The 26,726-nt window shown below is 32.4% G+C and overlaps 1 protein-coding gene across 1 annotated transcript; it reads left to right on the forward strand.

The window, feature by feature from the left end:
• Positions 1-11,398: 11,398 nt before the first annotated feature.
• LOC143054307 (exostosin-like 3) lies at positions 11,399-22,404 on the forward strand. Its single transcript, XM_076227268.1, has 8 exons — positions 11,399-11,842; positions 13,487-15,005; positions 15,604-15,705; positions 16,328-16,482; positions 17,059-17,186; positions 17,720-17,864; positions 20,577-20,705; positions 22,063-22,404. Exons 1-8 carry the CDS (start codon positions 11,513-11,515, stop codon positions 22,270-22,272), a joined length of 2,718 nt encoding a protein of 905 aa, XP_076083383.1. The 5' UTR covers positions 11,399-11,512; the 3' UTR covers positions 22,273-22,404.
• Positions 22,405-26,726: the final 4,322 nt, after the last annotated feature.

Here is a 26,726-nt window from a genome sequence, read left to right on the forward strand (position 1 = left end):
CAATGTTTGTTGTAATCTCTAAAGTTTTCTAGTTACGTAATAAGTACCAAATATTAAAAATATTCTCTATAAGAATACAAATATGTTGGAAATAATAGATTTGTAATGAACTGGATCATCGTACATAAATTCAACGGAATATCAATTTTGTTTAGAGATTTTAAAAGAAATATGGCAGCCTCCACCAAAAAATTTTGACAGACAATAATACTTTGTTTGAACACGGAATAAGGCATGATTGTGGTAATTTTAATTTTATAAACCGATTAAAATTAAGAAAAGTTGGAAAATAAATAAATCTAGCTCTTAAAATTTTATTTTATTCAACGTTTTGAACCTAAGCACTGGCTAAAAAAATTTGTATATATACAATGTTTTGTCTTTTTTGGGGGGTACAAGTCAAATCGGCACCTGGTCAAATCGGCACCCAAAGAAAAAGTCAAATCGACACCTGGTTAAATCGGCATCTAGTCAAATCGGCACCCATTTAAAGTCAATTCGGCATCCAATAAAGAAATAATTATAAAAATGTATAAATGATCCCTCTATTTTTTAAATTATTTTTGAGGTTGGATAGATTCATTCGTTACATCGTTAAAAATTAATTCATAAATTTATTGTTGTAAGTTGTCTCAATATATATGACCAATGTTTTGATTAGTCTTTTCAATTAAACTTTTATGAATAACATAATTAACATTTTTGTTGTTTTAACTATTTACAGGTAGTTATTGCTGTTTTTTCTTAAAAAAACAATGAAGCCCTCACCCAAGCTGTTGTTTAATTGTGAGAAAATTAGAACAATAAAAGGGAAAACAATGAATCCCTGTTTTCACTGATCAAGGGTAAAACTTAAATTAATGCCCCTCCGTCACAGCGGGGGCATAAAAAAATGGAGAAAAAGACAGTTACCAATGTAAATGTTAAATGCAAATGACTTTAAAACAATCTCTATCAAAAAGATGAATTTTTATTCAATACATATCATCATATAATTTCAAATGCAAAATAATTAACAGCAATTAAAAAGGTGTTTTTTTCAGGAAACTTCAAACAGTTTTAAACCAACAATCATGCAAAATGCTCAAATGTTAAAACAGGCATGCAAAAAAATAAAACCTTGAATACAAATTAAGTTGAATGAACAATTTTTTTTTTACAGAAACCCTCCAAAAATGTAACTAAGTCGTAACAACTTGAATAACCCCTTCTTTATTTTCATCTTTTTGCTCAAAATACTGGGGAAAAAAACATATATTAAAGATATCTAACATTGGTGCCGAAATGACTATATCGGGTGCCGATTTAACCAGGTGCCAAATTGACTAGGTGCCGATTTGACCAGGTGCCGATTTAACCAGGTGCCGATTTGACTAGAATTCTGGCAATCTGTAGACTTATACCATTGACTCCGGGCTATGCCCTCACGTCAACCGTTTTATTCTAAACATTAAGGAACATCTCAGATTCTTATGATTGTCTTGCTATAAAAGGTAAAAACAAACAAAAGGATTGAACTTAAAAAACTTTCCTGTAATGTTCTTATCATAATCTTCATGTTTGATATTTCCCTTGGCTTATATGCGTGTTTTTAACAACACGGAAAATCAGAATTAAGCAGTATTTATATTTAGTGTTATTATAAATTTAGAAACACGTCAGAGGGAATTCCCCAGTTTTGATAAAATGCGAGTGTTCTCTGAATTCCGATAAATCTATTTCTGTCATATAAGAACTGAAGTGGAGTTTTTGGGATACGATTGCTTTCAAGCAATCTGTAGACTTATACCATTGGCTCAGGGCCATGCCCTCACATCAACTGTTTTATTCTAAACATTAAGGAACATCTCAGATTCTTATGATTGTCTTGCTTTAAAAGGTAAAAACAAACAAAGGGATTGAACTTAAACAACTTTCCTATAATGTTCTTTTCATAATCATTGATAATCTGTTTGATATTTCCCTTGACTTATATGCGTGTTTTTAACAACACGGAAAATCAGAATTAAGCAGTATTTATATTTAGTGTTTTTATGCAGTTAAGCTGCATTATGCGAGCACCCTAGATTTGTGTTCTACCCAATAAATCCTGAAATACTTGCCATTGTTATTATCTAGCTTGTTACTATGTTATATATAACTAATTGAACACTTTTTTAATACTTTTTATTCTGGATTACAAAAAAAATGACCAGAAAAACCTTAAATGATCGTCGATTTATCCAAAAGTTTTAAAGTTACACATAGGAAGTAGTGCTTATTAAAAATCCTTGTGTAGTTCATTATGACTCGTGCTTTTAGCTAAGATGTCAAAGAACAATTGTATGAAATATTTAATCGCCGAAAATCTCTTAAGACAAGCAGTTTAGATTTCCCAAATGACAAAAGTCGTAGGAATATTGTTTGTCATCAATACGTAGTACAACTACGTCAGTAGTCTATTATATAATTCAACTGTTCATGCTGTTGGCGGCAATTTCAAATTAGAAAAAGAAATTTTCGTAGCTTTTCAATTTGGAGGCAGGTGTGCAAATTAGCGGTGGTCCGAGACCTTCCACTTTTGCAAGCGGAATTTCGACTAGGATAGTTGGTTTCTAGCTACACCCGACGTAGTCGCCTTACATTTGAAAGAAAATAAGAAATTACTTTGCAAACCTTTTCGGCACCATGTTCACCAAAGTCTCCAATTAAACGAGCTAAAAACTTATTTTTATCATTATTATTCGTGACGGCGATGTTCATTTTGTTCAACCGCTAGCTTTATACAGAAAATCGCCGACAAATATTGTATAAATTCGAGTAAAATCGTATCTGATTGACAAAAACAACATTGTAAACACATAACAATGGCGGCCGTGAAGACAAAATTGTACAAAATCGGATCCGATTCCGGAAGCGGATAAGGATAATTCCGGGTTTGACGATCATTTACAAAATAAATCCAAGCAGGTGAAAAAATACATCTATGCATGATAAATGAATATAAACACTAGTATTGTAAACCAAAAGATATATGTAAAAGAAAGAAAAAGCTAAAAAATATTTTATTCAGAAACTAAAAATTACTTTTTGATAAATTTTAATTTAAAATGATCCAATACAACGTGACAGCTGGGAACAGTATATCTAACAATATACATGTTCATGGTCACAGTCTAAATTTTCTTTATAAATGATAAATGATGATAATGCATGTGAGATGCTTTTAAAGTGTAAACATATTACTGCAATTTCGAGGGGTTATTTGTTTTTTCTCAATTTTGAAGGGTCAATTAAAGTAGCTGAAAGTTTCATTCTTTATTTTCACAAATAATGCAACTATATTATATATACCTTAATGTAAGTAAATCATATGATATATAGGTGGAATTCTTTGGGCCACTCTACCCCCTCCTGTTTGATAACTTGGAAACGGTCGAGCTCCCCACCCCTAAACCATATGAGGGGCAGATCCAGGATTTTAGGTTAGGAGGGGCGCAAACTTAAATTTTCGCCGAGCTGTTCTCAGCTTATTGAAAAAAAATTGAGGTAAAATTATCGGAATTTTCTTTATTAAGCTGAGAAGAACCCATGCTTGCAAACTTAAGGGGGGTGCAAGCCTGCAACCCCCCCTGCATATATTCAAGTATAGGACAATATAATAAATAAAAAATGAAATATAGGGGGAGTCCCTGGAGATACCCCACCCCCTCCTGTTTGAGAACTTGGAAACGGTCGAGATCCACACCCCTTAACCATATATATTCATGTTTGTGACAATATGAAAAATCAAATGAAATATAGGAAGAGTCGCTAGGGGTCACCCCACCCCTCCTGTTTTAGAATTTAAAAATGGTCGAGATCCCCATCCCTAAACCATATATATTCATGTATGGGACAATATAACAAATCAGATGAAAGATAGGGGGAGTCCCTGAGGTCACTGTTCACCCTCCTGTTTGAGAACTTGGAAATGGTCAAGATCCTTACCCCTAAACCATATATATTACTCATGTATGGGACAATATAACAAATCAAATGAAATATAAGGCAAGTCCCTTGGGTCTCCCTACCCTTCCTGTTTGAGAACTTGGAAACCAATGACATCCCCACCCCTAAACCATATATATTCATGTATGGGACAATATAACAAATAAAATGAAATGTAGGGGAAGTCCCTAGGGTCACCCTACCCCCAGTGGCGGATCAAGAAATTTTCATAAGTGGGGCCCACTGACTGACCTAAGAGGGGCCCGCTCCAGTCACGCTTCAGTGATTCCCTATATAAGCCCCCTGCCCCCTAAATCCTCTGCCTATCCCTACCTGTTTGAGAACTTGAAAACCGTTGAGATCCCCATCCCTAAATTATATATATTCATATGTATGGGACAAAATAACAAATCATTTACATTTACTATTGGCAAGTCAGTCAGACCTCATCTTTGATCCCTGTTGTAGTGAACATTTGTCTGATTCGTGTCTCATAACTTTTGTACTATAGAACACAAACTCAGTTTTCTTTCCAGGGAAACCAGTCCATTCATACTATTACATGTTCATACTACGTCTAATTGAACTTCTAGCAGTCAAATAAAACCAAGGTTAACTACCAAGTAGAACAACTGCAATCATTGGGAACTTGTACCACTGCAGACTCACCATAAAAAATATACATTGATATATGCATTGCTTTTGAAACCTTGATAACATATAAACTATTTGCCTTAATAAATACATCATTAGATAAACATGAATGTACTATACATGAATGTTTAATGTTGAGGCAACATTGCCACAGTTTTCATAATTACGGTTGTCTTGGTTTTTGGTTAACTGCCTTCAGCGCTTACAGCGCTTTGATTATAAATTAAGAAACACGTCAGAGGGAATTCCCCAGTTTTGATAAAAATGCAAGAGTTTTCTGAATTCCGATAAATCTATTTCTGTCATATAAGAACTGAAGTGGAGTTTTTCTTATATGTCACCGTTATGAAACTGATATTTGATATTGTACTTCCATAAAGAAATAGAGAACCATCTAGGTCGTTTAATTAACATTTAGTATACGTTCTTGCTCCAGGGTTTGTTTAGGTATTTATGCGCATTCTTATAGTTTTCTTGACTTCAAGGGGTATTAGATTGAATGGTCGCTCTGGATTCCCCACTCAATTGATTAATTTAAAACTCATGGGATCCTTTCTATGTATGTCTGCTATTGAGGGTTATTGTTGTGGCATAATATGATAACTTTAAATCATATGCATCAAATTAAAATAAATGTAGTCCACATCGTAAAGGTGTAACTACAACACCCCTTCAGGCGAAATGAAGTCTTCCATATTATCGTTTCGTGTTGTCTCCCTTTTGGAAGTAACTTCTGTGAATTCTGAATCAAAATACTATACAACACGTCCAGAAAAATCAACTCATTCTGTCGATAAACGTCGTATTATATTAAAAACCATCGCAATTTAAACCGAGGAATGTGTATGTAAAGAAAGGAGTTCTGATCACTGACCCAAAGGAAATTAAATATTTAAAGAGTTAGGAATGGGGTTCCTCCTAGAATTACTGTGGGAAAATAGGTGATAAGATACGAAGTGAAATACCTTCTCTCACTCTGAGTCTCAGTGACTGCTGTGGAAAGTAAACTTGGAATTGATAGTTCTAACAAAAATAAAACACAATAGGCCCAAGTACATTGTTCATACACTTTTATCCGGGATTGGCTATTTTGTAACTATTCAGATTACGTAAATTACATTTAACATGTGCAGTTGATTAGTTTTGAAAATAATATTATCCAGCTACATATATACATGTGTCAATGAAAACAATGGCAATCGTATCCCTCAGAGCAATCTGCTCTTTGATTCTTATATGTCACCCAGAGCTCCAGATAAGCTGCGTATTTGCGTGATCACGCAATACAAATAATAAAAAACCCAATGCAATTGCCCATTGCAGGGTTCAATAACCCAATTAATTCAAAGGAAAACCCAATCATATTCCAAAACCATGAGTTCTCAACCCTTTTATTGGCTACCATTTGCGTTATTTACCCTTATCTGTTTACAGTTGTCGCGTAAACTATTTTTATAATATTTATAATTGGAAATTTCCTTTCGTTCTAAAAATAGATCCCTGCATCAAGTAACTGAAATGGGTCCCTGTTAGAGTTTTCCGTTGCTCAATAGGTACACATGTTTTTGAAAACATTTTGATCTTCTCGGCGTTTATCCAATTAGCGTGTGTCATGAAGTCATAATTTTTTGCATTGCTCGGGATTTATCATAACATACATTTAATTAAAACGAAAGTGAATGTCCGGTAAAAATATTGAATAGAAGCATGAAAAGCTTAAGGAAAGTTAGATGATTACAAGACTCAGCCAGTGTTTTTAGGAAGCGTCCATCGAACACACGGGCGTGTGTGCGTACCTTAACGAGAACATTGCTAATAAAAGCAGGGTTTCCTCAAAAACGAAATCAGTTGGAAAAAGTGAAAGGCCAAATCAATTATGACATGATAAAGCATCAGAAACCAAAAGTTCTAATAAAAGACAACTAAACCCAGATTTATGAAAATTGGAATAAAACAAAACATTCAAGTATAATTAGAATTTATATACTATTTTTTATACGACCGCAAAATTTGAAAAATTTTTCGTCGTATATTGCTATCACGTTGGCGTCTGCGTCGTCGTCGTCGTCGTCCGGCGTCCGAATACTTTTAGTTTTCGCACTCTAACTTTAGTAAAAGTGAATGGAAATCTATGAAATTTTAACACAAGGTTTATGACCACAAAAGGAAGGTTGGTACTGATTTTGGGAGTTTTGGTCCCAACATTTTAGGAATTAGGGGCCAAAAAGGGCCCAAATAAGCATTTTCTTGGTTTTCGCACTATAACTTTAGTTTAAGTTAATAGAAATCTATGAAATTTTGACACAAGGTTTATGACCACAAAAGAACGGTTGGGATTGATTTTGGGAGTTTAGGTTTCAACAGTTTAGGAATTAGGGGCCAAAAAAGGGCCCAAATAAGCATTATTCTTGGTTTTCGCACAATAACTTTAGTTTAAGTAAATAGAAATCAATGAAATTTAAACACAATGTTAATGACTACAAAAGGAAGGTTGGTATTGATTTTGGGAGTTTAGGTCCCAACAGTTTAGGAATTAGGGGCCAAAAAGGGACCCAAATAAGCATTTTTCTTGGTTTTCGCACCATAACGTTAGTATAAGTAAATAGAAATCTATGAAATTCAAACACAAGGTTTATGACCATAAAAGGAAGGTTGGTATTGATTTTGGGAGTTTTGGTCCCAACAGAATAAGGGGCCCAAAGGGTCCAAAATTAAACTTTGTTTGATTTCATCAAAATTGAATAATTGGGGTTTTTTGATATGTTGAATCTAACTGTCATGACTGTGTATGTAGATTCTTAACTTTTGGTCCCGTTTTCAAATTGGTCTACATTAAGGTCCAAAGGGTCCAAAATTAAACTTAGTTTGATTTTGACAAAAAATGAATCAGTTAGGTTCTTTGATATGCTGAATCTAAAAATGTACTTAGATTCTTGATTATTGGCCCAGTTTTCAAGTTGGTCCAAATCGGGGTCCAAAATTAAACTTTGTTTGATTTCATCAAAAATTGAATAAATGGGGTTCTTTGATATACCAAATCTAACTGTGTATGTAGATTCTTCATTTTTGGTCCTGTTTTCAAATTGGTCTACACTAAAGTCCAAAGGGTCCAAAATTAAACTTAGTCTGATTTCAACAAAAATTGAAATCTTGGGGTTCTTTGATATGCTGAATCCAAAAATGTACTTAGATTTTTTATTATGGGCCCAGTTTTCAAGTTGGTCCAAATCAGGATCTAAAATTATTATATTAAGTGTTGTGCAATAGCAAGTCTTTTCAATTGCACAGTATTGCGCAATGGCAAGAAATATCTAATTGCACAATATTGTGAAATAGCAATTTTTTTTTTAATTAGAGTTATCTTTCTTTGTCCAGAATAGTAAGCAAGAAATATCTAATTGCAAAATATTGTGCAATAGCAAGATTTTTTTTTAATTGGAGTTATCTTTCTTTGTCCAGAATCAACTTAAATCTTTGTTATATACAATATACAATGTATATTCACTTTTTACTACCAACTGATAAATTATAATAAATAACATTCAGTGATAACAAGCAGTTTTTTTTACATCTTAATATTTTATGATGTATTTAAATGAGTAGTTATTGTTGCAAACTCCATTAGAAATTTTAATTGAGATTAGTTTTGGAATAAGGGAAAGGGGGATGTGATTAAAAAAATTGGGTTCAATTTTTCTCATTTGAAATTTCATAAATAAAAAAGAAAATTTCTTCAAACATTTTTATGCCCCACCTACGATAGTAGAGGGGCATTATGTTTTCTGGTCTGTGCGTCCGTCCGTCCGTCCGTCTGTCCGTTCGTTCGTCCGTCCGTTCGTCCGTCCGTCTGTCCCGCTTCAGGTTAAAGTTTTTGGTCAAGGTAGTTTTTGATGAAGTTTAAGTCCAATCGACTTCAAACTTAGTACACATGTCCCCTATGATATGATCTTTCTAATTTTAATGCCAAATTAGAGTTTTTACCCCAATTTTACGGTCCACTGAACATGGAAAATGATAGTGCGAGTGGGGCATTCGTGTACTGAGGACACATTCTTGTTTTGAGAGGATTAATATTCAACAGCATAGTGAATTGCTCTAAGAGAAAACAAAAATTTTAAGTTCATTAGAACACATTCATTCTGTGTCAGAAACCTATGCTGTGTCAACTATTTAATCACAATCCAAATTTAGAGCAGAATCCAGCTTGAATGTTGTGTCCATACTTGCCCCAACCGTTCAGGGTTCAACCTCTGCGGTCGTATAAAGCTACGCCCTGCGGAGCATCTGGTTTTTTCATTTTAGGGTTAATTAATGAATACACACACAGGCACTGGTCTCAGAATTTATTATATAAAGGTATAAGACGAGTGCCTGTGAATACACATTCCCGTTTTTTTACAGTTGATATGATAAAATACAAAACTGGCAGAAGGTTTGAAACGGAACACAAATTAAACCTACAATTGCTTCTCTGTGAATAAACCAAATAAAACAGCTAGCAAATAACCCTAACCCTAACCCTAAACCAAATAAAACAGCTAAACAAAGAAAGAAACATATTTAAGATGGAAAAAAATCTGGGGTTGATATTGCCTAAATATTCAATATTGTGTTGATGAAAAAACCCAATACATCAAGGAGCTTGGTGGTGAAAAACCCAATTTGATATTAACATGAGGGGTGAATTGGAATTGATAATGCAATTAAAAAACTTTATCACCCAATTATATAAGAAAATGGTGGGTAAAAAACCCAATTTGTGAATTCTTATCTGGAGCTCTGGTCACCGTTATGAAACTGATATTTGATATTGTACTCTCATAAAAAAATGGAGAACCATCTAGGTCATTTACATTTGTTTTTGTAATTATCATTTAATAAGAGTTCTTGTTCCAAATCACAAGTCTAGAGTTTGTTTATGTAATTATGCGCATGCGTATAGTTTTCTTGACTTTAAGGGGTATCAGATTGAATGGTTGCTCTGGATTCCCAACTCCATTGATTAATTTGAAACTCATGGGATCCTTTCTATGTCTGTCTGCTATTGAGGGTTATTGTTGTTACATTATTTTAAATCATATGCATCATTTAAATTAAAATAAATGTAGTCCACATCGTAAAGGTGTAACTACAACACCCCTTCAGCCGAAATGGAGTCTTCCATATTATCGTTTTGAGTTGTCTCCCTTCCGTAAGTAACTTCTGTCAAAATACGATACAACTCGTCGAGAAAAATTAACTATACTGACTGACTGACTAAGTCTCTACTTCATTTTCTAAGGGAAGCAATCCCGTCACAAAAATAATTTACGATATCTGTTGTCTGTGTTTAACTATTCCAAATAATTATGACGTCTGGCAAGGCTATTTTCTTTTTTTCTGGGACGCCGTAGTAGGAAGGTGTCCCAGAAAAAAATTAAAATAGCCTTGCCAGACGTCATAATTATTTGGCCTAGTGTTGAACCATCAACTGACCATATTGTTTACGACATCATTTTCTTCTTCTTCCAGTGAAAAGTTATATATATATATATATTTTTCCTGACTAGGTATTTCTTCTAACCATGGGTATTTGAGTGTTTTAATAACTCCACTCGTTAAAACAGGATGCTTCTCCATTGAATAAAATTTTTTAAAATCCAAATATTTAAAACTATTTATGCCTATTAGGCACTTTCGCATCCCATACATTAGCCCTATACATGTAGGTCTGTTCGCACCCTACATGCATATTCAAATACACTAACCAAAACATAAGTAAAAATTTATTAAACACATAATACATTGTCAGAATGGCACTTTATTTTGAAACAGTGAAAACAAATAAATTATAGCAGTACACTAACCAATAAATTATTTAAAATTATTCAACGCCAAAAAAAACTGCTGTCAGAATCTCACTTAAAACAATAGGGGAAGAAATGTATCATGTGTATACACATGTTACAGCAATATACTAACCAAAGCATGATTTAGATTTCAATGTTGTCAGAAATTCGCTTTATTTTGAAACATTTTTTTTTTATAGAAATTATATTTACATGATTTATGCACTTCCCACAACTTTTATTACAAAATTATTAAACACAAATTTAAAACCAATAAACATGAAAAAAAGGGTGTGATTGTGTAGGGTGCAAAAGTGAAAGGGGGTGAATGTGAATGGGAACAGTCATGTTTTTGGGCACACAGACCCAGATCCATATACAGTGGAATCATGTGAGGCTGTGTCTGTGCATTCAGCACTAGTGATAAAGCGCATTACCATGATTACCTGATTTCTACAATGTAACTCTAATACATTTCATAGAATTGTTCTTGTAATCCTTAGGGACAGAAAATTATGAAATTGAGATTGGAATTGGGGAATGTGTCAAAGAAACAACAACCCTACCAAAGAGCAGTAAACAGCCCAAGGCCACTAATGGGTCTTCCCCACAGCGAGATGTCCCTCAGCTGGCCCCTAAACACTAATACTTACATGTAACTCCGAAATATACAAATGAACTTAAATTTAAAAATCTTCAAGACTAACAAAGGCCAGACGCTTCTGACCTGGGACAGGTGCCAAAATGTGACAGGGTTTATCATGTTTTATACAAATGTATATGTGTTAACACCTGTCCCTTTCTGATATATATGATATACAGATGTTAACAATCTGTCGCCAAATCTACATACAATTTGTTGATTGATGAAACAGCTAAACACAGGTATTGCACAACTTTCAATATCAATTTTACAATATTTAATGCAAGTAAAAACTCAAAAGAATAAATTTTTATTTGATACTTTCAGGTAAATGCATAGAACCAGAAAAGAACAAATGAATATGATTAAACTTTAATCGGATTACCTGTATTATGATGGTTAAGTCTAAGGAACTGTAATGCCTGATATACGAATATCACCCAGAGGTGTTGCCTGCCCTTGGTTGTCATGGATACGATGGTCTCGTTTGATTGGTCTGTTTCTATTATGCCTCTTCATGGTTGCAGTGATTAGCCATATTTACCTGACAGATATAAACAGCGACCCTACAGATGGACAGAAATTGCGTATACCTCTGCAAACAGATGAGGACGAAACACAGATAAAAAAATTGAATCTAGAAATCAAAAGTTTACGAAAAATCAAAGCCTCTGTTAACAATGAATTACGAGATATGGAGAGTAAACGACAAAAATTACAGGTGCAGATATCAAATTACCAGAAGCAGGTTAGAAATTATGACAAATTGATTGAATGGGCAGTGTTCTCCCAGAAATTTTAAATACATAGGTTTAAATGATAAATTGTCATTAGTAAAATTGAAAAAAATGACCTTTTTGCTTCTTTTAAGTAGCAAGGTTTATGCCTTAAATGCTATCATTTAGCTGCAAATTCTATTTTAGTTGAAAAAATGCTATAATAATGGCTTTACATTATGAACTGATACTTTCTTAACAGATTTTCCCCAGCAGTGGGAGTATTTTTCCTGTGAAGTTCAAGGTTTCATCTTGCAGATTATGTAATAAAATTCACTGTTCGCGATAAAAAAATTCACTGTTCGAGGGTGTTGAAATTAGTGGGGGTTAATAAAATAATGATACTTAAAGAAGTGATTTTTGGGAAGGAAATTGAGGTATGTTACTTAAACAAGTGATTTTATGTCATTATCCTAGATTCAGTACAAGGTCATCACCTGAAATGACCTGGTCATCCTATCAACTCAGATGTTGGTTCTGATAATTTTAGAAACATAATTAGTCCCTGGATCATTAGTATTCTATATCATTATATTTAAAGCTACAATAAAATTAAATCACTTCTTCTGGTGATTAATTTGTAATTTACTTAAATAGGTGATTATTAAAGAAAGACAACTCTTACTTTCAACCTTTGTGGAAATAATGTTACTTGAATCAGTTATTTAGAAAATTACTCATTTAAGTAAGCCTCCTGACTGTCCTGGTAAACAAGGAAATAAATAAATTGTTCAGTATCAGTATATTGATGGATTCAGCAGTGCCATCAAATCAGTAATAATTTCAATGATAGAACAGTATAATCTACTCTGGAAAAGATTATTGCCTTGCAATAGACAACTTTCGAGTTCGATGCATTTCCATCAAAAACTCTGGTTTTAGTGAACGTCATTTGTGCGTTTAGGGGCGTCGTCACTTCCGTTTTAATGTTGAGCGAGTGGATGGAAAACTATAATACTATATTGTACGAATTATTCAGCAAATTAAATTCTCAAAATTGACAATCAGCACTGCTGTCATTAGGGAATTGTCATTAAGTACCTACAGAACAACCATTATTTCTAGTTTATCCTGCACAACGACGATCACTAAGACGCTTGATGAACGTAAATAGTGCAGGGATACAGGCCATCCCCTCTATCTGGTAAATGACGTCATAAAGGCGCGCATAATTGACGAGTTTTTGCAGGTGACAGATGAACTCGAAAGTGGTCTATTTATTACAGATTGACATTGATAGAAATATTTAACAGTGTTCTCCCCAGATATTTAATATATATAGCATCCTGGTAAAAAAGGAATTTGAAATACCATCTTGTTTCTAAAAATTATAGCACCACATCCATAACACAATCTGTAAGAAAATTAATTCAGATAGCATCACATTCAAAAATATTGCATCTCATCCTGGGGGAGAACACTGATATTATTGTTAGGAATAGAGAAAAAAGGCCCAAAAAATGAAGAATAAAGAATAATGGAATTCTTAAATATATCGAGAAAAATAAAAAAAGAAAAATGGTATAAAATGTCATTAGAATAAGGAATTTAAGGACCACACCCAGACCCTTATTTTTTGTCAATGTTTATCATAAGATAAGTTTTTTGTTTTGCAGATTGATATTCTGAGTGCACAGATAGAAACTTCTGAGAAGGAAATAAAATCAACACAGTTAACATTAGAACAACTGAAATTAGAGAAATCAGAAATGGACAAACAATATCTACCCATTTTAAAAGCACCGATCAAAATATTAATGGGAGATAACTCTAATGTTAAACTCCCTATGCCAATCAATGGACAGCATTGTAAAATGCATTCCTGCTTTGATTTTTCACGCTGTTCGGTTTTCTCTGGATTTCCTGTCTATTTCTATGATTCAGAAAAGGATTTAAATGTTGGAGAGTTAGTTCCCTTTGTCAAGAATGGTATTGATGAGTATTCGGAAAAAAACCTTTACAGAACTGATGATCCGAGTATGGCTTGTATTTTTGTTGTCATAGTTGGACAACAAATTAACAGAATTACTTATTCAGTATTAGAGAAATCTTTACAGAAGTTACCATTTTGGCATGGTGATGGAAGGAACCACATTTTAATCAATTTAATGAGAGACGAGAATGCCGATATAGACATTTTTGGTGGAGCTGATACAGGCAGAGCAATAATCGTGCAGTCTCCTTTTGTAAAAACTATTTTTAGATCAGAGTTTGATATTGTTGTTCCACCTAACATTGGAAAGGTATCGGGAGATGTCTGGGAGGAACTCCCACCTATTTCACCGATTCGGAGGAAATATTTTTTGTCTTTCAAAGGTAGTTTTAAGGGTAATGTGCAATTTCAAAATGGTGAACAAAGTGATGAACAAATTTCTAATGTAGAAAATTCTGTGATTTCGTTTCTAAAGAATATTCAATTGAAATTAGACCCAGAAATATTTATAGAATTTTCATGTGACACAATTATACCTGGTGCTATAAACGGCGAATATTCTATGTGCCAAAATGATGAAAGTCGTTATGAACTGTTAAAACAGTCGACATTTGCATTGATTATCTCCCCTGCAAATGAAAGTTACGTATCTACAAACATTTTTCAGCTTCGTTTTTATGAGGCATTAAAATATGGTGCTATTCCAGTGATACTGGGAGATCATGTGACATTACCTTATATGGAAATACTCGACTGGAAAAAGGCGACTGTGATTTTACCAAAGGCTCGGTTGACCGAGTTCCATTTTATTCTCCGAACGTTTACAGATACTGCCATGGCAACAATGAGACGTACAGGCAGATATTATTTTGAAACTTATTTTTCATCAACTCGAAGTATTTTAGATACAGCTTTAGCTTTGATTAGAACTAGATTAAATATTCCGCCTGCTCCAATCATAGACATGAAGTCTCCCAGTGTATTTGAAAACAATTCATATGTAGACTATAAGTATGAGGAGACTAATCCAGAGACTGAAGAGGTTTTAGGACCTCTAGAAGCGGTTTTCCCCTCAGTTAAATTTAGTAACAATTTTACACAGAATGTTTTTTATCACAAGTTTACACAAACAGGAGATCCGTTCAGGAACTACCCATTTACGCCATTTGAACATGTTTTACCATCCGAATCAAAATTTATTGGTAAGTTTTGTAAAAAGTTAAGGTAAATAGGATTAAATTAAGAGACAGGCTATATAGCCAACAGCCATGATACAGCAATGCAACAAAGCAAACTGAAATATCTCCACCAAGAATGGTCGTGGGGATACAAAACTAAATGATCTAGTTTGTATTGTACATTTACAGCATGTACAGTATGTCTGATGATTTTTATATAACATGTATACTAAATAAAGAGAGATTGATAATACAAAAGGGATACAAACAAACTGACAACACCATCATTGACCATGGCAAAACACTGAAAACCATTTCTTTTATGTATATTACTACCATGACCATGAAAAAGATGCATGTACATGTAGATGAATGATATATATATATAAATGTGTGAAGCAATTTCCACAAAACCATAGATGTTCTTCATTCAAATGCAATGTGGCTGAACTGTTTAGAAAATACATGTAAGTTACTTCGACAGGTAAAGAAAAAGAATAAGATTATGAAAATCAGGAGAACATATTTAATTTAATACAGTCATGACTGTAGTACATGAGTACCATGTGTTATTATTTATGCAGCTTTAATCATGATAAGTATGAATGCTTTTTATTTAAAGGTTCAGGTTATGGCTTTAGACCTATAGGGAAAGGAGAAGGTGGAGCAGGGAAAGAGTTCAGTGAAGCTCTTGGAGGCAACTTGCCAAGGGAACAGTTCACATGTAAGTTTAAAGGACAAGTAAATGAAGTTAGGCATTTATTGAAGCTTGTCATAACAGCTCACTTAAGAATACTAAATTGTACAATATTAAAAAAATGCTTGCATTATTAGTGCAAGGTTAATCATGTGAAAATGATGTGTTATTACCCAATTTCATCTGCTGCAGTACCTTGAAAAAAAATTTGCACAGCTTGACATGTGCATTGCAAAACAATAAGTTTTTTAAAAGATACAATTAACATGATTAAGAAAATAATGCACATAAATGAGTTATCAATATTAATCCGCAAAATCCACAGTTATTGCTCAGCAATTAGTCTATAAAGCTTAAAAAGATGTTAAGAACAATTCTTATACTTATTCGCTTTACACATGATATTAGCAAATTCATTTTTTTTTTTAATTTTTGTAAGCCATGTACATGATGTAAGTGGAAGCCATTATGAAACTGTTTTCATGATTTGCTGATTTGTTATTTATCTTTAAACATGTTACATGGTAAACACTGGTAAATGTTGTTGTTTTTGAGAAATAAATCACTTTGATACTAAACATATGCTTTATTGGTCATTCTTGATTTTATTACAGTATTTTTGTATAATTTGTTTTATTTTTAATTTTAGTGGTAATGTTGACATATGAAAGATCGAATGTGCTGATAACAGCTCTACAGAGACTGAAAGGTTTACCGTTCCTTAATAAAGCAGTAGTCGTGTGGAATAACCCAGCTCCACCTACACCTGACCTTAAATGGCCGGATATAGGTGTTCCTATACATGTAAGCAAAATGCATTACTAGAATAACAATGCAAAGATAATTATGGACAGTAACTCAACAATACAAAAGCTACAAAAGATATATGTATGAAAAAAAGATGTTGGCTATAAATCATTGAGAGTTGGAGACAGTGACAGTAACCCAACTATAGACCTATCCAAAAGACATCAACATAGGACAGGTTTCTATTCAATATACCAAACATTTAATCACTGTGATTCTAGAAAAAATATTTATCAGAGACTCACAGTGACGCTGCTATATATAAATAAGAAGATGTGCTATGATAGACAATGAGACAACTTTCTACCAGACACCAAATGACTTAGAAGTAAGCAACTATATGTAACTATACAGCCTCCAACAATAAGCAAAGGTTGTACCATACAGCAAGATATAAAAGCATGAAAAAAGAGGTACCAAAAATGGTTTAATGTCTGACCTTAATTAAAAAAAATTGTTATATAATGGATTGTTAAGATTTTATATATATTTGTACTTGTGTTGTTGGTTTGATGTCTCGGGGTTAGAACCAACAAATAACTATTAAACTATTCATGTTTTTGTACATATCAGGTTATCAAAACAACAAAGAACAGCCTTAATAACCGTTTCCTGCCATATGACGTGATAGAAACAGAAGCCATACTCAGTATAGATGATGATGCTCACTTAAGACATGATGAGATTGTTTTTGGGTTCAGGTGAGACTTTATGTAGGTTTGTATCTGTGTATCCATGCAGGAGGTATCCTGTAAGAATTTTTTACAGTGACTTGACTGTTAGTGTTGCTCTCCAACTATTGCAGCTCATTCAAAATTCTGACCCAATTTCAATTTGTTTTATAAAACCAAGAGCAACACTAACAGTCAAGTCACAGTAATGCAAATTTATAAGTTTCCACATACTGTAAACCATTTTTTTCTTACAGACATTTTTCTTGTTTATCAGATTTTTATCAGATATGTTTTATTCAAATTTGACATCATCTTGACAGATTATAGTCACATAATTTTGCAAAAGGTAGAATAATAAATTTCTCCTAAAAAGCATGAAATTGGTAATTTGAAAAGTAAAGTTTTAACATGATTATAAACAAAAGTATAAAACAATTAAAACTTGTGAAGTGACATTCCAAGGAAATCCTTTACTGGACGTTAAGCAACCAACAATCAATCAATCGAAGGAAATCCTGACCTACAAAGATAATGCTATTTTTAATTTGTTCTAATTTTAGAGTTTGGAGAGAGGAGCGAGACAGGATAGTTGGGTTTCCAGGGAGATTTCATGCCTGGGATGTGAAAAACAATGCCTGGTTATATAACTCTAATTATTCCTGTGAACTTTCTATGGTTCTCACAGGAGCAGCATTTTTCCATAAGGTTAGCTAATAGAAACACATGTTCTTTAAATTTATAATGAAGTATTGCCTAAATAAACAGTAATGCATCTATTTTTATTTTAACATTTTTCACCATGCTTTAACTTAACAAAAACAAAAAAAATTAAAGTTTCGATAGGAACAATACTTATGTTTTTAAAAATGAACGTTTTATGATTAAATTAGTGTTTATTTTGAACAGATTGGATTTTTAGCTCACCTGGCCGAAAGGCCAAGTGAGCTTTTCTCATCACTTGGGGTCCGGCGTCCGTCGTCGTCCTGCATTAACTTTTACAAAAATCTTCTCCTCTGAAACTACTGGGCCAAATTTAACCAAACTTGGCCACAATCATCATTGGGGTATCTAGTTTAAAAAATGTGTCCGGTGACCCGGCCAACCAACCAAGATAGCCGCCATGGCTAAAAATAGAACATAGTGGTAAAATGCAGTTTTTGGCTTATAACTCAAAAACCAAAGCATTGAGAGCAAATCTGACATGGGGTATTATTGTTCATCAGGTCAAGATCTATCTGCCCTGAAATTTACAGATGAATCTGACATTTCTTTGTCGGGTTGCTGCCCCTGAAATGGTAATTTTAAGGAAATTTTGCTGTTTTTGGTTATTTTCTTGAATATTATTATAGATAGAGATAAACTATAAACAGCAATAATGTTCAGCAAAGTAAGATTTACAAATAAGTCTACATGACCAAAATGGTCAGTTGACCACTTTAGGAGTTATTGCCCTTTATAGTCAATTTTTAACCATTTTTCGTAAATCTTGGTAATCTTTTAGAAAAATCTTCTTCTCTGAAACTACTGGGCCAAATTTAACCAAACTTGGCCATATTCATCATTGGGGTATCTAGTTTAAAAAATGTGTCTGGTGCCCCGCCCAACCAACCAAGATGGCCGCCATGGCTAAAAATAGAACATAGGGGTAAAATGCAGTTTTTGGCTTATAACTCAAAAACCAAAGCATTTACAGCAAATCTGACATTGGGTAAAATTGTTCATCAGGTCAAGATCTATCTGCCCTGAAATTTTCAGATGAATCAGACATTCCGTTGTTAGGTTACTGCCCCTGAAATGGTAATTTTAAGGAAATTTTGCTGTTTTTGGTTATTTTCTTTAATATTATTATAGATAGAGATAAACTGTAAACAGCAATAATGTTCAGCAAAGTAAGATCTACAAATAAGTCATCATGATCAAAATGGTCAGTTGACCATTTTAGGAGTTATTGCCCTTTATAGTCAATTTTTAACCATTTTTCGTAAATCTTAGTAATCTTTTAGAAAAATCTTCTCCTCTGAAACTCCTGGGCCAAATTTAACCAAACATAGCCATAATCATCATTGGGGTATCTAGTTAAAAAAATGTGTCCGGTAACTCGGCCAACAAACCAAGATGGCCGCCATGGCTAAAAATAGAACATGGGGGTAAAATGCAGTTTTTGGCTTATAACTCAAAAACCAAAGCATTAAGAGCAAATCTGACAGGAAGTAAAATTGTTGATCAGGTCAAGATCTATCTGCCCTGGAATTTTCAGATGAATTGGATAATCGGTTGTTAGGTTGCTGCCCCTGAATTGGTAATTTTGAGGAAATTTTGCTGTTTTTTTGTTATCTTGAATATTATTATAGATAGAGATAAACTGTAAACAGCAATAATGTACAGCAAAGTAAGAACTAAAAATAAGTCACTATGACCAAAATAGTCAATTGACCCCCTAAGGAGTTATTGCCCTTCATAGTCTATTTTTAACAATTTTCTTAAAATTTGAAGATTTTCCATAACATTTTCCACAGAAAGTACTGTTATAGATAGAGATAATTGTAAGCAGCAAGAATGTTTAGTAAAGTAAGATCTACAAACACATCACCATCACCAAAACACAATTTTGTCATGAATCCATCTGTGTCCATTGTTTAATATTCACATAGACCAAGGTGAGCGACACAGGCTCTTTAGAGCCTCTAGTTTTTTTTATTAAAATTGAATAAATAGACTTGTTATTTCTATTTATTTAGCAGATAAACTTTTTACTCATGTAAAATAATTAATGAGTGATAGATTTCTCTTATAATAAGAAATTTAAAGGTTCGAGTGAATAAACTACACAGAGAACAATACCTATTGTATTTGTTCAATGGGACAATAGAACTGCCTAAAGTTTAAATGGACAGGAACTATCAGGTGAATCTATGGAAAGGTACAATTGGGTTCACAAGAACAAATGAAATTTTTCAGTAACCATGGTAATTAATTATTGCAAAGGTCATAAGTATGTTAACTGTGAAGATATAGCCATGAACTTCTTAGTATCACATATCACCAGGAAACCTCCAGTCAAGGTAAGATTAAAAAGTCAAAGGTCATTATAATAATGTTAACTGTGAAGATATAGCCTTTAACTTCTTAGTATCACATATCACAAGGAAACCTCCAGTCAAGGTAAGGTCAAAGGTCATAAGTATGTTAACTGTGAAGATATAGCCATGATTTATTATTGGTTTATAATTTATTATTGGTTTATAATTGTAAAAAAAAATATTTCAGTGTTTTTTATAGCTAACATAAATATAGCAAATAGGAAGGTTGGCTGTTGCGATTCTTATCAATCCATTCATTTTAACATGTAGACACACATATTTTGTTTTTTAGTTTCAAGAAACAGGAATAAAGACATTTTTTTTTATTTTATTTCAGTATTATGCCTATATGTACAGCCATGTAATGGCAGCAGCAATAAGAGACAAAGTGGATGAGTATGTTAACTGTGAAGATATAGCCATGAACTTCTTAGTATCACATATCACCAGGAAACCTCCAGTCAAGGTAAGGTCAAAGGTCATAAGTATGTTAACTGTGAAGATATAGCCATGAACTTCTTAGTATCACATATCACAAGGAAACCTCCAGTCAAGGTAAGGTCAAATAGGTCAAAGGTCATTATAAATATGTTAACTGTAAAAATATAGCCTTGAACTTCTTAGTATTACATATCACTAGGAAACCTCCAGTCAAGGTTAGGTCAAATAGGTTAGAGGTCATTACAAGTAAGTTAACTGTAGATATAGCTATGAACTTCTTAGTATCACACATCACAAGGAAACCTCCAGTCAAGGTAAGGTCAAAGGTCATAAGTATGTTAACTGTGAAGATATAGCCATGAACTTCTTAGTATCACATATCACAAGGAAACCTCCAGTCAAGGTAAGGTCAAAGGTCATAAGTATGTTAACTGTGAAGATATAGCCATGAACTTCTTAGTATCACATATCACTAGGAAACCTCCAGTCAAGGTAAGGTCAAAAGTCATAAGTATGTTAACTGTGAAGATATAGCCATGAACTTCTTAGTATCACATATCACAAGGAAACCTCCAGTCAAGGTAAGGTCAAAGGTCATAAGTATGTTAACTGTGAAGATATAGCCATGAAATTCTTAGTATCACATATCACTAGGAAACCTCCAGTCAAGGTTAGGTCAAATAATTCAAAGGGTCTTTCTTAGTATGTATACTGTGAAGATATAGCCTTGAACTTCTTAAAACATTTTGGTAGAATCACATCACAAAGAACCTCCAGTTAAGGTAAGGTCAAATAAGTGAAATATTTCATGTTATTAGCTTCTAGTTGAGGTAGTTCAAAGGTAAATATTTATTTTATAAGCCTCATGTCATGGTAAGGTCAAATAAGTCAAGGTCATTTATTCGTATTGTTAGCCTTTAGTAAATGTGAGCTCAGTTAAGTCAAAGGTTATTATTTATTAAATGAATTATTGCCTCAAGTCAAAATAGGGTGGAATAATTCAGTGTCAATTCTATGCATCTTATTGAGCTTATTAATGAAAAGTCAATTTGATTTCAGCATAGAAATTCTCTATTTAAAAAATATTTAGAAAAAAACGAACATGTGTTTTTAAGCATTAATTAAGCATCTCTATAGAATAGAAAAAATAGAATATTTTAATATTAAAGTGCAACCTGAATTATAACAAAAATTGCATTCATATAAAAGTTTCCCAGTTTAATAACAGAACTATCCTCAAGTCCAGTAATTTGGTTCGTCCATTAGTTGTTTCATTTTGTGGACAATTAGTAACAAAAAAACTAACTGGATGAAGAGAATTACCAGCAAGCATTCTGTACTTTAACAATACTTTCTGCTATAATATTTTGTTCTAATTTCAGGTGACATCAAGATGGACATTCCGCTGCCCTGGCTGCCCTCAGACATTATCCAATGACAGATCACATTTTGAGGAAAGACATAAGTGTATAAACTTCTTTGTAAAAGTGTATGGTTATATGCCATTACTGTACACACAATACAGGGTCGACTCAGTTCTGTTTAAAACACGTCTACCGCATGACAAGCAGAAATGTTTTAAATTTATATAGTATTCTTTAAATGATTTTAACTGACTGGGTATACTAGTGTTTCATTAGTATTTAACGGTTGCCAATTTTTGTTTTAACAATGAATATAAGTGTTTAAAAAACAAAATTTTTATAGGTTTTAACCAAGACTGGCAAAACCATGAAATAAAAAAATGACATGAATACTATTTATTTTCCCTTCACACTCATCATTAATTGAATAAAAAACACAAAACATTCAATTGAATGGTAATGAGATATTTTTGTAGATTATTTTTTATCAGGTAGGAAATTTCATGCCGTTTAGATCACAGCTGACTAAGTTAAATAATAGGTGAAAATATTGTATACTTATTGACTGTGTATGAGTGGAATAGTAAGTTTATTGTCCAGAGGAGCAACTATTGTCCTGAGGTGTAGCCGTGGGCAATAGTTGTATCCGAGGGACAATAAACTTACTATTCCACAAATATCTGGTCAGTAAGTGTTGTATTATATCGAAAAAGACAACAGATGATAAATGGCGGCGATAAATCAACTGTAGTAATATTAAAAAGAAGAAACCAAACCATAAAGTTTACTTCATAGATATGTTCAAATGCTGAGGCTACGTCTTGCACTGACTTGAACCCTTTACTAGATACAATAGGTGAAACACGACGTTGTTACTCCCGCGTTATTTTCAAAATCCTCCAATCGCGTAGCTGCATTTAAAATTCAGCGAAATTGAATGACGCTTGCGGTTAACTAGTTTCACCCAGGTCCAATAGTTGGAAATTTTGACCGGTCCAATAGTTTAAAGCTTGTAATTTGAAAAAATAGTAAAAATATTGTGTACTTATTTTATATAGAAAATGATAACTGAGGTATAATAATGTTTAATATTCTATGTGAATACAATCTTCAATTGCTAAAATTTTTATGCCCCACCTACGATAGTAGAGGGGCATTATTTTTTCTGGTCTGTGCGTCCGTTTGTCCGTTCTTTCGTCCGTTCGTTCGGCCGTCTGTCCCGCTTCAGGTTATAGTTTTTGGTCAAGGTAGTTTTTGATGAAGCTGAAGTCCAATCAACTTGAAACTTAGTACATATGTTCCTTATGATATGATCTTTCTAATTTTAAAGACAAATTAAACTTTTGACCCCAATTTCACGGCCCACTGAACATAGAAAATGAAAGTGCGAGTTTCAGGTTAAAGTTTTTGGTCAAGGTAGTTTTTGATGAAGTTGAAGTCCAATCAACTTGAAACTTAGTACAAATGTACCCTATGATATGATCTTTCTAATTTAAATGCCTAATTATATTTTTAACCCATTTTCACTGTCCATTGAACATGGAAAATGATAGTGTGAGTGGGGCATCCGTGTACTTTGGACACATTCTTGTTTAAAATTGTAATCATGTCAATAAAGGTTTGTCACAGAGAAAACCAATTCAATCATGTATTGAAAATGTAACCAATTAAATATAGGTATATCACATAAAACCTGTATAACTATGTATTTAAAATTATTTTGTATGTAGTAGGTTATATTTTAAAAGCTAATTATCTGAACTAGAAATTACAATTCTAATTTTGTTTATCAGGTTGAACTGTGAGAATCATTTTATATTTGATGAGTGGTGGATTTTTGTAAAAGTTGGGGTTGTTTTTGCTGAAGACTGAGGGCTTTCCATATATTATATGTTTATATATTTTTTTTTTAATCCATGAAAAAAACAATTTCTATAGAATACATTTATTTTTTGAAAACCAATGCTGAAATTATTATTAAAGAAGTTTTTTTTTAAATTAATTTTTGAATTATTTATGCTACTGTTAAACAAATTGGAATAATCTTGAATCACCAGAATAAAAATAAAACTCCTGTCCTACTTTTGTAAAATTAAGTAATTGAATCATCCTAATTTGTGGTTCAGTCCATGGTAAAAATTAGTGTGTACAGGGTTGGTATGTTCATGTGAATTCCATATGTGTTCAGATATATGTTTAGTGCTATGCATGTGTATGTGTGCTAATTGATTGTTTTATTCTGATTTTATGTTTCAAGTTGATATACATTGTAGCTTTACTTGCCACCAGCATAATGATGTGCCAGTTTGTTATTTTAAGATTTATTTTATTGCATTTTAACATGAAGATCTGTTTGTGAATTTTTGTTTAATTTATTTTTGTTGTTTCTTTCTCCCAAATATGCAAGAAATTTTATGAAATATGGAAAAAATTAATATATTACTCTTATATGATCAGCAGATAAGCAGTTCAAGAAATAATTTGTCATATTTTTTTCATAATTTTTGTGATATTTTGTCTTTAACAAAAGTTGTTTTTCGTTTAGAAATAATTTGATTTTTTTTTAACTACATTTTGATCAATTTATAATGATAGGATAAGATTGATATTTAATCAAAACTTATTTAATTCATTTCACGTAACTTTACAAAAATTAAGATCCTACTTTTTTCCAGTTCAAAAGTATCTGGCCTTGGACTTTTTTTTTTTGCTCTTTTTGAATAATATCTCAAGTAGATCTAATATAAATACATTTCTATTGAGAACATGTATAGATTGTTGTATTTTTTAAGTTGTTTAATCTATTTTCAGTTTTAACAAATATGGTGTAAATTTAGGTTGTTTTGTGTTAGACCATATAAATGTCTTTGTTTTACTGGTAACAAGTCTTAAAAAATTTGTCAAGCATTATCCATTTTGTTTACTGTCTCATATATTGGCCAGTTACAATGATATATAGTTTATATTATATAATTGTGTATCTGCTCTTTTATATTAAATTTTAACTCTAAACAAGTAATTGTTGATAGAAATATATATATGACTGAATGTGTGTAGAAAAGTCCTAAGATATTTTAACCTGTAGCTCTGCTTTCCTTTTCCCATTTCTTTTTAAGCTAGATTTATTTTCTTAACTTAAGGTGGTACCTAACACTACAGGGAGATAACTCTGTAATATCAGCTAAACGTTTTAATTACGTTGCATTGTGAACTTGGCAATATAAAGCTTCTCAATGATCAAAATTAGTGTTTGTCAAACTGCTATATAATCAGTATAATTTTTCTGATAAAATGCTTGGTTCGAATTATTTTAATTTTTTATATTTTTTTAAAAGGGTCAAAGTAAATACTTTTTAAAAATTTTATGAAAATTAAACGAGCCAAATAGTGAAAGTGTTGGGTACCACCTTAACTGTTGATTATTCCTCCTTTAAAAACTAAACAAAAATGGAAAATTGGAAACAAATTAAATAAATATATATTAAAGTTTTATACAGCTCTGCTTGTTTTTGTGTTCGTTAACTTTACTGCCGAATTGTGTTTGGAAAGTTTAATAGCTTTTGATTTGTAAGCATTACTGGCAAGATTTTGTTTATTTACCTGACTGCCGATCTATGATCTACGTAAGCTTTACCCATTGTAAATGTAGTTTACATTAGTAAATTTAACGAGAAAGCACATGATTGTATTATACTGTGGATTCATTTATTTTCGTAGGTAACAATTTTCGTGGAATGCAGAAAACTTGTATATTCGTGGATATTCAATTTCTTGGTTTTGCCAATCTTGGTATACAAAGCCTATTAAAAATATGTTATACGCTGAACATTTGAATTCTTATACGCTGAACATTTGAATTCCTGGTTCCACTGTACCCACATAACATACGAAAAATTGGTATCCAACAAAAAATAAAGAATCCACAGTATACCATTTTATATAGACAATTTTTCAGCTTATTATATTTATTTGAGAGTGCTACAAAGAAAAATGAAATAAAGTTATATGTTTTCATTTGTAAATTTAACGAGAAAGCATGTGATTGATATATTATATACCATTTTATATAGATGATTTTACAGCCTATTACATCTATATATTTTAAAGTGCCACAAAGAAAAAAGAAAAATTAAATAAAGTTGTATTTTTGCTAGGTGAACCATGAAGTAGATATAAAGACAACTTTCATTTATACTTTTCTGACATCTAGTTGCTTGGGTTATAAGTCAGAGTAAGAGTTGATTTTCAATGACGTCATTTACATGCATTACTTTTAGTCCACCAGTGTAACTTATTTATTAAAAGGACGCAAAACTCATAGTCCACCAGCGTAACTCGTTTATTAAAAGGACACAACCAGAAATTGTTCTGCAACATTTATTTTTATCCATTTTTGAAAGAGTTACAATAAGTTTTGTATAACATCATCAAATCATAAAGACCGTTAGCCTAAAGTAAGCATGCAATAATGTATCATATTGCGCTAGTGCAAATAAAGCTTCAAATAAGTGATGCTGTCTGTGACAAAAGTGTTTCAAGCATTTCTATACAAAATAAAAGGGTTAAAACCACATCACTTGTCTCAGATAAAAAAAATCCTATGTATACCTTAATACCTTAATATTAAGGTATATAGGGTTTTTTTTCTGAGACAAGTGCCTGTTGTTAAAAAATGAATATTG

This window comes from Mytilus galloprovincialis, chromosome 12 (assembly GCF_965363235.1).
Source record: "Mytilus galloprovincialis chromosome 12, xbMytGall1.hap1.1, whole genome shotgun sequence".
In the NCBI taxonomy this organism is placed as follows: Eukaryota; Metazoa; Mollusca; class Bivalvia; order Mytilida; family Mytilidae; genus Mytilus; species Mytilus galloprovincialis.

Bases quoted from the DNA above. Each gene is read 5' to 3' on its own strand.
- LOC143054307 (XM_076227268.1), top strand. From the start codon at position 11,513: ATGCCTGATATACGAATATCACCCAGAGGTGTTGCCTGCCCTTGGTTG. The intron at 17,187-17,719 runs GTGAGACTTTAT...TTCTAATTTTAG, and splicing joins GAGATTGTTTTTGGGTTCAG to AGTTTGGAGAGAGGAGCGAG. The intron at 20,706-22,062 runs GTAAGGTCAAAG...TTCTAATTTCAG, and splicing joins CCAGGAAACCTCCAGTCAAG to GTGACATCAAGATGGACATT.